Source organism: Tamandua tetradactyla, chromosome 1 (genome assembly GCF_023851605.1).
Source record: "Tamandua tetradactyla isolate mTamTet1 chromosome 1, mTamTet1.pri, whole genome shotgun sequence".
In the NCBI taxonomy this organism is placed as follows: Eukaryota; Metazoa; Chordata; class Mammalia; order Pilosa; family Myrmecophagidae; genus Tamandua; species Tamandua tetradactyla.
Genome location: NC_135327.1, coordinates 133,957,971 through 133,972,936, shown reverse-complemented (window position 1 = coordinate 133,972,936; position 14,966 = coordinate 133,957,971). Strand labels below are relative to the sequence as shown.

Here is a 14,966-nt window from a genome sequence, read left to right as displayed (position 1 = left end):
AGCAAATGGGAAGAGAAGATCAATGAAATATGACAACAATGACTGGCCCAGTTGAATTCCAGCCACCCTCTAACAAAGCATGCCTTAGTTTCTCAGTTCCTAAAATAAATACCATACAATGGGCTGGTTTAACAACAGTTTATTGGCTCACCTTTTCAGTGGCTAAAAGGCTTGCCTCCTCCCCAGGTGGGTATCTTCTGGCTGGCCAGCAATCTCTGGCTTTTCCATCACATGGAATGTACATGGCCTTTTTTCCTTTCTCTTCTGGGTTCCATTAACTTCGTGCTTCTGGCTGGTCCTTTGGTTTCTCCTATCATGTCCAATTTCCTTTCCTTATAAGGACTTCAGCCATATAGAATTAGGACCCACCCCTCATTCGGTTTGGGCACACCTTAACCAATAATATCTTCAGAGGTCCTATTTGCGGGGCACATGATTCAATCTCCAACAGCCTCGAACTGTATCTTTCAATAATATACAGACTTTTAAAAATAATTTTAAAGTAGTTCTGGTATTCTCTTTAGAGCTTTTCCTAAAGAAAACATGAGGTCAAACTAGGATCTAATATTTTGGAGAAGGAGCAATATAAGAGAACTCCTCATCCTCTTCCTTGCCCTCTGAACACTACCCCCTCCAAATCATTTTACTTTCTGCCATCTTTATTAAGAACCTATTTATATGTGGTATACAACAAAAGAATTAAGATTGGTAGTTCTAATGTAACTAGAAATAATGATTAAATTCTATACATTAAGTATACAATATATTTTATATTACCATTATATTATATTAAAATACATAATTATAATTCATTATATTGTATTAATATACTTTTTGGCACCTAATTTGTTCGATTTTAAGGATTCAAACAATAAAACTCAGTATACTTGCTTTCAAAACTGTCAAAATCTACTGATGAATTTGCAGTAATCACATAAAGAAAATGAGACTTCCTTGAAGCCATATAGATATGGGGACAATTTCATTTAGTCTGAACAAAGAACATTCGTAATAAAAGTATGTACAATAAAAAATTCCACACAGTGGACTTAAATTAATTAGCGAACCAAGAGTAAATAAACGTGTTTCTGGGAGGGTGCAGTGCATTATATGCAGTGGGATAACTGAGAGGATGCAGGAATGGGTGGTGAGGCAGGAAAAGATGTAAAAAGACAATATGGTCAAGGGAGCAAAGGTAGTTCAGTGGTAGAATTATTGCCTGCCATGCAGGAGAGCTGGGATCGATTCCTAGTCCATGAGCTTCCCCCCAAAAACAAACAAACAAAAATTCAACAAATGGTATTGCAATAACGGGATACTCACATGGAAAAATAACAAGATGTGACCCCACCATACAGGATACAAAAAAAAAAAATATGCTCATAGCTTCTTGGCCAGACTCTATGTAGTCACCTTCAAGATTGAGCTCAGTTCTCTCTCAGTCCCAACTCTACATTTCAGTAGCATTTTAGTATATACATCTAATATATAACACATATATTATATATTTAAAATATATATAACTTTCAATATATACATAAAATTCAGAATTAATATGGCTTGCCTTCTTTTGCAACTAGACCTGATGCTTCTGGAGGCAGGATTTGGGTGGAGATTATGTATTCCCCCCCCCTTTTTTTAATAAACTTATTTTAGAATATTTTTAGATTTACAGAAAAGTTGTAAAGGTAGTACAAAGTACTACCTTTATACATATACAAATATGCACACCCATTTCCATCTGTTATTAATATCTTACATTAGTAGGGCATATTTGTCACAGTTAATAAACCAGTATTGATACATTATTATTACTTTATTCAGATTTCCTTAATTTTCCCCTAAGGTCCTGTTTCTGTTTCAGAATCCCATCCAGGACACTACATTACATTTGGGAGCCTATAATTTTTATTCTTCAATCCCTCAAGTGAAGTGAATTACCTAAAGCATTGAAGAAGGTCAACACATACTCATGGAATAAGTGAATGATTGAATGAACAAATATTTCCTTAAAAGTTATAAAAGCTCATGAGCGCATAAAAGGAAAGATCAAGAGGTAAGCAACAACCTAATTTCTTTAGTTCAGAAAAACCTTCCATTGAGAAATGGAGTTCTAGAATTTTACACACTGTTTGTCCAAAATAGACAAATATTAGATGTCTTCTCATCTGAATTCAATAATACCACAATAGGTTACAATTTATGCCAAGCAATTATTATTAAACAGATTTAGCTGACGTGAAATTATTATTAATAACTAATACATTCTTATATAATAGGAAAAGTAATGATTGGTAGAGAATGGTATGATAGTTAGATATATATGAATCTAAGTATAGTTATCAAGACCAAGGCTGTCATTTAGACATTTGAGTAAATGACACCCGTAAACTGGGTGATAGACCTGCAGGAGAAAAATAATCAAAAAGGCAATATAAAAGCAGGACTCCTTTGTAACATCTCCTCTATCATTTAGCTTTCAGAATCACCTAATGACTTATTAAATGCAGATTCCTGGTCCCTAGCCCCAGAATGAGCCATTCAATAAATCTGACTCAGTAACTTCCATGGAAGACTCAGGCTGCCAGTACCAGAACCACACTTTGTGTGGGATTGTTTAATCTGTTTTTGTTTCTTCTCTGCCCTGAGCTTTGAAAAGGAGGAGAGAAAATTATAATCAACATCAACCTCTCTGTACTGAAATTCAACCAAGCTTCCTCTCAGGTGAATATTTAGTAGGAACTCTGCTTTTATAAGCAGCTCTGCTTCTTATACAAATTAAAGCTTTGCAATTTTTTCAGCTGTATCAAAAGATAAAAGTAAACTTAAAAAAAAATAAATTCCACTGATAGTTAATACCTAGTCCATGAGCACAGATTTTAGGAATGATTTGAATAAGTCATTTTATTCTGTCCTCCACAGTCTTGTATACACACACACACACACACACACACACACACACAAATACTACTCCTTGCCCTCAAGAAACTTAGAATAGTTTTAAAGACAATTATGGGGTGGGCCGCGGTGGCTCAGCAGGTAAGAATGCTTGCCGGGTGGGCCGCAGTGGTTCAGCAGGTAAGAATGCTTGCCGGGTGGGCCACGGTGGCTCAGCAGGTAAGAATGCTTGCCGGGTGGGCCACGGTGGCTCAGCAGGTAAGAATGCTTGCCTGCCAAGCCTGAGGACCCAGGTTCGATTCCTGGCTCCTGCCCATGTAAAAATAAATAAATAAAGACAATTATGTAATTTAGAGAATAATTTAAGAAGTCATAATATACATTATCATGGTACATTTAATTTTCCCTCCACAATATTCACATGGGATAGAAAGACAGCTTCATTAGTCCCTTTTATTTACAGAGAAAGTAAAGTTTAATGATGTAGCAAGCTTGACACAGCATCAAAAATATATACTGAAGATTCAAACCCAAGATTTTAACATTGTGAGTTTATATCTTTTCACACTTTTCTAATACAATTTTTAAAAGTGTTTTGGAGAAATTAAACACCTTGGGAGGTATGATAAGAAGAAAGGAGTTCTACGTTTCTAGAATTGCAAAGGATCTTAGAAATCACTCGGCCCATAATATACTTTTTGACTCAGGATTGGGAAAAAAGCAATCAGGAGGAGCAAATACCTATATGAAATGCTGCCAGCACATTTCCTACTCAGCTTTAGTTGCATGATGTATCTTTAGCTCCAAATTTAAAACCCTCCTTCAGTTTCTATCATTTCCTGGGAGGTACTTGATCAGGGGGAAAAGGGTCAGTGTCCACAGCTGACCTCTATTTCCCCCTTCTTTTACTGCCATTTTCTTTGCTGCAGTTCTTTTCTGGTTCTGAAGCTAGTCTGGTTCCCTAAAATCAACACTGTGACCTGTCCTTTGGGCTGCTGCTTCCCTGCTCTGTCCCACACAAAACCCCTTTTTCATTCTGGTTCCGCTAAGTTAAAACTCAAAACTCAGAGAACACAACCACAAAATGCATATAAGTACATTATACAAATAATATCCTAATTTACACTCAAGTTTAACTACAGGTTAAATTGACTGGTGGGTACTACTCTCCCCTGTCCACTATCTTAATTCCACCCACAGATAATTCTCCGCTATTCCAAGATACCTATGAACCTCAGTTTCCCACCAGAAAAATAAGCTATAGCAAGAGGACAAGTTGTCCATGTAACTAATAAACTATTTATTTAATATGTCATTGCCAGTTCCTAGATCATGAATCTTAAAAAATTTTGAATGGCTAGTGGATAAAATTAAACCTTTAAAAAAACAAAGGTCATATTTTCTATTAATTAAACTGGGAATCAAATATGAAGTAAATGTTGAAGTTATGCTGAAGACCAAGAAATATATATTATTCACTAACAATATGCTTTCTTTACACTTTTGGCTTAAGAAGAGGAGGGGGGACTAAAAGGTGTCAATCTGGGAAAGAAACAGGGGAGGAAAAAAAAGAGAGAAGAAGGGCTTTGCCACCAACACAGATGAGCGGTCAAAGAACGAGGGGCTGTGGCGATAATCCAGGAAGGACAGGTGTATCCAGAAATTGATTTAAGCGCCACATGATCTGGCAATCCTGCTTCTAGGTATATACTCAGAAGGCCTGAAGGCAGGGATGTGAACAGACATTTGCACACTGATATTCATGGTGGCAGTATTCACAATTACCAAAAGATAGAAACAACCCAAGTGTCCATCAACTGATGAACAGATAAATAAAACGTGGCATATACATACAAGAGAATATTATTCAGCTGTAAGAAGCAATGAGGTCCTAATATATGACAAAATGGATGAACTCGGAGGACATTACATTGAGTGCAATAAGCCAGACATAAAAGGACAAATATTATATGGTCTCACTAACATGAAATAATTATAATGAGAAAATTCTTGAAATTAAAATCTAGACTATGGGTCACCACGAGACAGAATGAGGGTAAAGAATAAGGAGCTGATTCTTAATTTGTACAGAATTTTTAATAAAGTTGATTGCAAATGTTTGGAAGTAGAGATGATGATAGCACGTTACCATGAGTGTGATTAACAGTGCTGAATTATGGGTGTGAATAGGGTTAAAAGGGAAGTTTAGAGTAGTGTATTCACTAAAAGGAAAGCTAGAGTATAAAATATGGGGCCATACAACACAGTGAAGCCTGTTGTGGACAATGACGGTGGTCAATTGTACAAATAAGAATGCTCTTACATGAACTAGAGCAAATGTACATCATTACTACAAAGTGTTAATTAGGGCGATGTATGGGAAAAATACAACTAATGCAAACTATGGAATATAGTTAGTAATATTGTACTATTCTTTCATCAGTTGTAATAAAGACAGTATCTAATGCTAAGTGTCAATAATAGGGGAGTATAAGAGGTATGTCGTTTTTTCATTTTGGAAGACAATGTTCTTAAATTCATTGTTGTGATAAATGCCCAACTCTGTGATTATACTGGGAGCCATTGATGTATACTTTAGTGGACTCTATGGTGGGTGAATCAAGCTGTTTTTTTTTTTTTTAAAAGAGGTTTAAAATGACAACGAAAGAAAACACTATAGACAAGAGAATATGGCTAATGCATCACAGTAGGATGTCTAGAGGCCCCAAATGCCTCACTACAAGGCAGCACTTTAAGCAAAGACGGTGAATAGTCAGAGAAAGCCCAGCCCTTTTCTTAATGTATATTTTACTAAAGAAGCCATAAATAGTCGCTCAGGATTCCTTAGCTTCAGTTTCCTTGGTATTCCTCACCCCAATCCCCATCAGATTTCCCTTTGAAAAGCATTGCTCTAAGTTGTTTCGCTTTATTCATAGACCCAGTCAATAAACATTTATTGAACACCTATTAAGTGTCAGGAACTGTGCCCAGAACCAGATCTCTTACCTGTTTGTCAGCAGCAGACTCTCCTTCACTTCCAAAGCAATCAGCACATGCTGGGCTGAGAGCTGTATTTAAGACACTGTTTAACACTTCAGACAATGTGGGCTGGGCTTAGCAACATTAGTTCTATTGTGCTTCACCAAACTGGATCTACAATTACCTTTGTAACTTTTTTTTTATGCTATGGATTTGGTCTGTTGTCTCCAGCATATATCAAAATTTCAACTCGCTTAAATTCTCAACAAAATAATTCTACTGCTATTTACAAATATGTGAGACACCAATATTCCCAGTTCCTTCTAGTCGTCCACTCCAAAAACAGCTAACTCATGAAGGAAAATCTTTGCTTTCAAATAGAAAACTCTAAAATGAAGGATCTTTCCTTATTTTAAGGTGTAAGTTAATAATTAGCCCATGGTTGCTTTTTAGAATGTAAAAGGGAACCAGAGTATGCTAGTTCTCTCTGAAGTTAAGCGAAAAGCTTCAAAAAGCTAAAGTAACTTGCTACATTAAAGTACATTATCTCAAGTAATCCTTTCAGGGTCATGGAAACGTTCTGAGACTTATATTATTACCCCATTTGAGAACATTCAGACTCATAAAAGGTTAAGTAAGTTGCTCAAGTCACAGATCTAGTAAAAGGATTCAAATTAGGATGCCACATCCAAAGTCAAGAATTTTCAGGCCACTGACATTAAAATGTGGGAGTTTTTAAACCTGGCCTAAACTGCTTTTTCAATTTGTACTGTGCCAAGGCTGGGAGCTAAATCCTTGATCAATCAGAGAGCATCATGAGAGCTGAGGGCTTAGTTTCCAGGGATAGAAATGGAGTTATATTTATATCAGATATGTTTGCCAGAAATCAAGCAAATCAATGGATTTCTCATTTCCTTTTCCATGCCAGTTGTGGAGGCAAAATCCAAAGCAGTGGAGCCATCTGGTAGGAATATCCCGAACTAGGCATCACAACTATGGCAGCCTGAAAAATTGTTGAATAATCAAGTGTCTTGGCCATTATAGAGGCCAAATGAAAGCCTATTAGCAAGTCCACAGAGGGGTCTCTTTTTATAATCATCGCATTCTTTGAGAGAAAATGTTTTCTCAAAATCAGGGATTATTCATTTACACTTTTCATTCCTAGTCCAGAAATTCTAGTCTGTGAAATATTCAGTTTTGTCATTATCAGGAGTCCAAAGAATAATGCTTGCATAAACCCAAGAAAAACCGACAAGATTAAGAGTTTCTCTAAAGCTTCCAATGTTATTTAAAACTGTACTATGAAGAAATCCATTATTAAAATAACCATCAATCTGTGTATAATTTATATAGTGCAGATATTGTGATAAGGTGATCCTCGCTGATGAAACTAAGAAAATAATCTAAATATTCACTCTTCCCCTTTTGGAAAATATTTTAAGTAGTATAATTTCAATTTTGTTTTATTTTGTTTTAAAGTCTGAGACTGAACTTACATGATCATTTTAAAACTGCAGTTGCTATGTATGAAGGGGCATACATGCATGCAAAGTGCCCTTCTGGATTCCTGAAGACTAAATTCCTCTACTAAACTAGAGAAGAGTTCTACACACAAAAATAAAGGAGGAAATCTTTGCACACTTCCCCAGTAAGAAATCCCAACCATGATTCCATTAGCTATCTTTGAAGAAATGAAAAGGCAAAACTGAGTCAGCAGATTGTTAACAATAATTTTCACCAGGAGCCATCAATGTAATGGTTTGATGCTTTCTTATGCAGACATAGAACTAAGGTCACCAAGCTATCTCATACTAGACAGAAAGAGATTAGGGTTCTCTATGAAATGTACTCAGGCTAAATGGCAAAACCGAGATAGATAGCAAAAAAACCAAGATGGTAACACACAGTTTTTTGAAAGAATATTCCATTATAACAACATGGCTGTTTCACACATTTATTAATCAAGAACCACCATCGATTATATAATTTGGATACAATACTATCGATCACACTATTTTTCAAAAATGATTCTGCCCACAAAAATCTGTTTTCTTTTCATAATTGGCCCAATTCATTTATAAATGCCATTTACTGCTCTTCCTAACCCTGACCTCCCTTCACCATATTTCAGTTTTCCCAGTGTACAATTCAACATCCAAATAAGAACCGAATAATTCAGAGAACCATTCAGAGGCTCTTGTGTCTGCAGACGCATTGCTGTGATGCACGGACAATATTTGTCTACAGTAAATATAAAAATAAAAAGAATAGCAACTATCGAAAGTCCTTATATAGATTTCCTCTATAGAAAGCATATCTGTAACAACCAAGCTCAAAAAATATATATCCTATCATTTTACCCCAGTGATTGTTTTTTCTTAATGTGAACTGTTTGTTTCTTACTAAATCCACCACTTAATCCTCACTGACTCTCCCTAATGGAGTTTTGGGTATGCAGGTTAGTGTTTACTCCTAGGTCCTATTTAACTACTTTCTTTATGAATCATGCCTTATGATGAGTTTGTATTTATTAACCACATAAGGATGCATGACTAAAGTCATTGTTGATACTACCTAATTACCAGCTGAGGAACCAAAGCTATGAAGTGAGTCAGGAAAAACTGGCTGAGTCACTGCCTCTTTTTTATTTGCTCTAAATATAAAATAAATACTGCAGCCTTCAGGATGATCACTGAAAACCTTTTTATTAGCATTGTGCTCTTGTAGAATTCTATCTCAAAATTTTCCTATAATTGAGAAAAAGTTCTAAAATGTATAACATACAATATATACATGTAATAAAAGGTTTTGTGCACATTTTTATGGCAAATATATTGGCCATGAGTCTCGGAAAATACCCAGATGATATAATCACCTTCTATGTTATCATTTGAAACTGTATGATAACAATAAACTGTTATCATAGTTTATTAACATATAATAAACTATGTTATAAAGTGCTTTCATAGGTATTACCATTCCATTGGGTCCTTGAGAAAAATATACTCCTATGAAACATACAGGACAAACTGTAGGTCAAAAGTATAGAGATGATATTTGCTGTAAATACAATCTATCAAGGTAAACTATACATTTCTACATTAAGGCCAACTTCTGTTATCTATATTAGCATTATCCTAGCACTTACTGAAATCTGAAGTCATTCCATTCCCAAGAGTTATTCTCTTTTGGGCATACTTCTCTCCAACCTTCTCAATTTTTATCAGTCAGGAATTATTAATATTAATAAGGTAATATTAATAATATAATAAACTATGTTATAAAGTGCTTTCATAGGTATTACTATTCCATTGGGTCCTTGAGAAAAATATACTCTATGAAACATACAGGACAAACACCATTCTTGCTCCAATTTAAATCTGACCTGAGGCTCAGATAATTACCATTACCATTTATAATAGGGCTGATGGAGAAACCTCTGACCCCAAATACGATGCTCTCTGAGCTAAAATATGTGTGTATTTAATTGATTAAAATACCAAATACAGGGAGACCAATTAACACTCTATTGTACACTCTATATGTATGGAGATAAATTCAATGTTCATACATACACTTATAATGTCCACATTATCCATAGCTTTATTTAGCTATCTCTTCCTCAGACTTTCTCAGGAAAACTTCCTTTGCTTAAGCAGTCATTCTCCTTGGCATATGCATTCCCTATTGGAAGTTGAACACCTATCCCATCTGCTAACCTCCCTTGATGGAATTTCCAGGGCTTTCCAAGAGTACTGGGATTTCTTCTTTGAGGCAGGGCTTTCCTCATTTGTTTTTTTCTTCTTTGAGCTCCATTATCAAAAAGTTTATTTTTGCCTTCCCAATAACCTCTTTAATGCAGGATGGTAAAGATAAGAAGAAAACAGATATCAACAGAAGGAAGGGCTAAAGCCACCAGAACTATTCTTCCTTCATTCTCTTTCTTTGATTTCTGCCATAAGAGTCATATAATTTTTGTTTTTGAAGAAACCCTTGGGGCAGAAAATTGTCATTTTCCACTAATCATACCAATATTTCCCTCTTTAGCTGGATAAGTTTAGCTATAATTCATAATCAATCATATATTTTTTAAATACTTGCCTGATATGGGTCAAGCTCATTGAAAATCTCAAATGAAAATTCTTGAAGAGCAGGACAGCATTTTGCCATTTTTGCTTTTGTTATATTGTTATTTAAATTAACCAAATTTATTTTGTACCTATAAAATATGTCAAAAATATATTTGCTTTCCCCCAAAAAGGGTATATACCTAGTCTTTTTATCCAATAGGCTTGTCCTAAGCTAGCATAGATACTTATTACCTGGGGCGGGGTGGGGTATTGAGCAAGAAATGAGAATAATTCAATATTATCCCACTGTTTGGGGAAGGCAGTGGGAATAAACTCAAAGATGCTCCATATCTGATATTTCCTTTTTACCTTCTTTCCCCTCCTCTTTGCCTTTTATCCTCTTTAATCCTAATGGTTTCCTCTCAAGCTCTGTTTAGGAACATGATGTCTCCAAAATAAAAGAGGATGGAGGAGAAAGGAAAAGAGCAATTCTCAAAAAATATTTTTATATAATTTAACTCAAGCTTTGTATATGACATTAAAATATTCCCCTCTTCCTTGGGAAAAGACCATAGTATCAAATGCCATCAAATATGAAGTTTATACGAAAAGTGCCTATCCTTCTCCAATATAGCAGAGACCACAGCTATGAAAAAAATTCCCAGCAGACCACAAACAGGGAGCCTACTGGGTTTCTTTGCTGGGTGTCAGGCAGCACTGCAGGGGAGCTACATAGGTTTACCTAGTGCCTCTTATTTGGAAGGTCTATGCACTAATTTACAGAATTGATCATCTAAATTCACCCATGATGAAAATTTACCATAACCAATATCATTCAAGATAGCAAAATACTATACTCTGAAATATCCTACCCTTAATGTTTGCTTACAAAATGTCCACTGAACTCCAGAGAGATAAATCTACTGTTCATATTGGGCTGATGGTACTGAATATTCCTGCCATGATACTTTGTGTGCTTTTCCCTTTTAAAGCCATGATACTTTGTGTGCTTTTCCCTTTTACAGAAGCAGGCACCTGTGGTCCGGTAAGCATTTGCTGCTTCACGTTGCATTTCCAGTGTGATTTCTCAGCCAACTTTGCTAAAAAAAACTGCACAAGAAGCATGAACATCCCATTTTCAGGGAACTCTATATTGTATTTGTATAAAGGCAAGATCCGGTTCATTATCAGTTGGTGCCATTAAATCAAACAGGTAAGAAAAGCCAAAGAAAAATCTGTGGAAGTTATCAGTCCAGCGTACATATAGATATTAGCAGTTCTTCTCATATACCATGAGACACATCTCATAAAATCAGTTATAATTATTTCTTTGATTAAGAGAAACATAGTGAAGATGAAGCTGATAACAATATTATGCACATTTATCTGTATCAGGGACTTTTAATATGCTCTGACCAAATTATAAGCTCTCTAATGAATTATTAAAATATGATATTGAACTTTCGAAAAACAAGTACCCCAATAATAATGTATAAAAGGTTAATACCAGATGTAGTATAATGTTAGCTTGCCAAAACTGGCAACTTACCCACTTGTCTATGCAAGAAAATCAATCCATTTATTATACTTATTCTGGAATATTCGTTTGTCCATATTCCATCACATCATTTTTTACATCCTGATGTATTTGATCACTAACTTCCAAGAAATATGCACTTTGTTACATCCCATGATATAGCTTCTCCAATCGAAAGATTTGTGCTAATGCTGGGTATTATATTTAAAATATTTTATACATTTAATGCTCAAAGTGTTCTTTTTAAATTTATATTAGGTACTAGAGAGTATTATAGAAAATCTTCTATTTTCATCAAGAAGATACCCATAGGCTTTAGCTACTCTAAAAATGGGACATTCTATAGTCAAAGATCACTATGGCTGTCCAATAAAAAGACAAAAAGACCAATCATGTCATATAAAAAGAAGCCTTTCTTTTTGTCTCTTCTTCTGGTAAATATTCTAGCTAATTTTTTTTTTTTAAATACACGCTTCTGTTCTTTCTACAGTGAGAGACAATTTAAAAGCTGACACAATTGAAAAATGGTTCTTATGTAATCATTATTGCTTCTGTTATCTGTCTCAATAACTGGTGCTAATAAATACTTCCTTCCTCATAATGTATTCCAATTTTCATTTAACTCAGCAAAGTCACCTTCTCAGAGTGTAGGTTCTATTTGTTTGTTTGCTGGCTTGCTTGCTTGTTTGTATACAGAAAGAAACACATAATCTGTTTCATGACTTGCCTTTAACTGGTCCTGATGCAAAATCTGTCTTTTGATGATTTATTTATGAGTATGCTGCTGCTTTTCTATACCGAGTTGCAGAAAGAAATATTTAAGTAAGCTTTATAGACAGATCTTCATTAAGATATTACAAATATAGATCTAAAAGACTAGTTGCTAGTGAATAGTATCTAATACTATTTTACAAGGATTGTTACAAACTCTACATACTTTGTCGTGCACAAAAATTTCTAACAATTCAACTAGAAAGCTAACTTATATTAGTTGTTAATCATTGTAATTGCATGGTGATGACTTTGTTATCATGCGTAAGGAATAATTCTGCTTCTCAGGAATTTTCTTTTCTCCTCCTCCCATCCTCATAATGGGAAAAGAACGCCAAATTTGCACCTCAATTTCTAAAGCCCTTCCCCAACATCCCTAGCTCCCATAATGCATAAATAGGTATTTAAATACCTACTGCTAACTTGAGGGGTTCCGCCTCTCAAGGCTATTTACAACCTGCTTCCTCCCCTCTCTTGCTTGTTTCTCCAGTGAGTGAACTTATTAATAAAACCTAATGTTTACAAGACAAAAATAACACCTCTAAGTTGGCATGTGATTTTGCACTATTTTCAGATGTAGTAAGCGTGTCGTATTAATCAGGGGTACTTGGAATCTTAGGTCAGTTTTGCAATATATTTTTTCAGGTGCATTTTGAGGGTCTTTGGAGACCACAGACCTACGTTAAATGACTTTAATTATAAAAAAAAAAAAAAAGGTGACCTACCTTTATGTGACAGGCGTAACCGAGGGTGGGTGGTATCAGCTGTGTGACCTCCCATCCAAAGCTCCAGTAAGTAGCCCCACAGGAGCAAGGTGATAACGTGCCCCGCAGATGCCATGCCGCCGGCGCTCGCGGTGCAAGCCCCTCCGATCCTCACTTCAAGGCGGGTTTTAGTTTGACTTCCCTCCAGGGCAGCGTGCGAGAGGCTTTGTCAGAAACCGGGTGTGTTGTCATCAGAAAGCACAGTCCCAAAGTGCCATTTGTCAGGCTCTATTTGGATATGTAAAGCCTCTCTTCCCTCAGGACAGTTGTTTATAAGCCGGGAGCAAGAGGACATTCCAAGGAGCGAGTCTTCAGAGCATGTCCTGTCTAGACCTCTCTTCGGTAACTAAGCCGGTAGAATCAGGAAGAAGCTGTATTTTTGTGTCACTTCTGCAAGCGGTTCATTCAGAAAAGGAAAAAAAAAAAAACCAACTCGAGCACACGCACCGCCTTCTCGCGTGGACCTCTTCTCTTCTGGCTCCTTGAAGCTTTTCAGAAGTCAGCCTCTTGCACCGACTTGCCAAACAGCTAGTTTTAATTCACCTTTCACCTTGCTAATTAAAAACAAGAAGTGCCATTCCCTCTAGGAGTCGCAGGATCCACCCAGCAGGGATGCCGTTCTGTCAGCGCCCTGTGTTTACGGGGAAAGTTCAGGCAGGGTTACTTGCTGTTTCTAGGAAGTATTTCTCGTCCACGTGCCCTGCTCTGATCCTCCCACTTTTAACTGGCCCCCTCGGAACTCAGCAGTAGGAAAGACGTTCGCGTTTTAATGGAGTGGGGGGAGCAGGAAGAGGAGTTCTGGAGGGGAAATGATACAGGCTGAGTATTTATGAACATATAGCAGACAAGGATGGGGCATCAGTAAGGGCTTTTAAATGCACATTCATCAAGACTAATCTTTGAATAAATATAAATTCATTTTTTAATAATCTAGTTGTCACCTATAACCAATTTAATTTTCTGTGTCTCATATGTTTTTTTTTTTTTTTTGCGTGTTTAAGGTATTTTGTATTGATTACATCTTAGATATGTTATTTCCAATTCTCACAAGGAAAGTGTGTCCGAAGGGCCTGAAAATAGTATTGTCTGTCATTGTTCATAGATGTGTTAGGACTAACAAATCATTTTGCTTAGACAAGTTCTTCAGATCAACTATAAGCAAGCCCTTTTTTCTAAAGTAAATCATGTATTGCACCTTAAAGTTTAAGGATTAGTTAAATTTTTGAAGGAGTTTTCTCCTTGTTAAGGTAACTATGGCAAAACTGACATTCTCTATCCAACAGATCCGTTAAAGCAGGTGTTAGAAAACTCAGGATGTAAAATACCTTGGGATTCAACAGCCATGCACTTTTAGAGTTTATTTTCCAAGACACTCTGTTTGTGTAAATAAGCTTAACACAGTAGGTCAACTCTACAATCTACTTTCAATCAATCTCAAAAACTAAACCAAACACTCTGTAGCTGTTGGCATGGAAATGAATGGCATTATTTTAAGATAGCAATAAACTTGAATAGACATTTGATAATGAAATAGCTGAGAATGAAATGGTAAACAAGTGATCTCAAGTAGGACATAAACGTTTTCTTAGTCTGCATGTTAAATGGTAATGACTAAGGACAGGTTTTGAGAATAATGTTTTAAAAACCATGTAACAATAGCAAAAAGATAACAGGCTACACAATATCATGCATTATATATAAGCAAATGTACAGCCAGGACTTTTCTACTCATTTTCCTAAGCATGATGTCTTCATGTGCAAGGAGAGTATATTTATCAAAATGTAAATGTCACTGGATATTATAAATAATTAGATTTTCAAGGTCTACAAAAGATAACACATTCTAAACATTATTTAACAGTAAAGCAACATGGAGTATTCAGAGACTTTTAACCTGGGGAGGTCCCTGTAGGCCCTTGCATATTTTAAAAGCCATTCTGATGAGCT

At 35.8% G+C, this 14,966-nt stretch overlaps 1 protein-coding gene across 2 annotated transcripts in view; it reads right to left on the bottom strand.

Annotated features, from left to right (window-relative positions):
- SEMA3E (semaphorin 3E) overlaps positions 1-13,662 on the bottom strand; it is a 292,458-nt gene extending 278,796 nt beyond the window's left edge. The window contains exon 1 of one of the 2 annotated variants that reach the window (XM_077151784.1): positions 12,981-13,662. In XM_077151784.1, coding sequence (XP_077007899.1) covers positions 12,981-13,095 — 115 coding nt within the window. In that variant the 5' untranslated portion in view covers positions 13,096-13,662. The remainder of the gene's footprint in view (positions 1-12,980) is intronic. The other variant, XM_077151800.1, reaches the window with a different exon arrangement.
- Between the last annotated feature and the right edge of the window lie 1,304 nt (positions 13,663-14,966).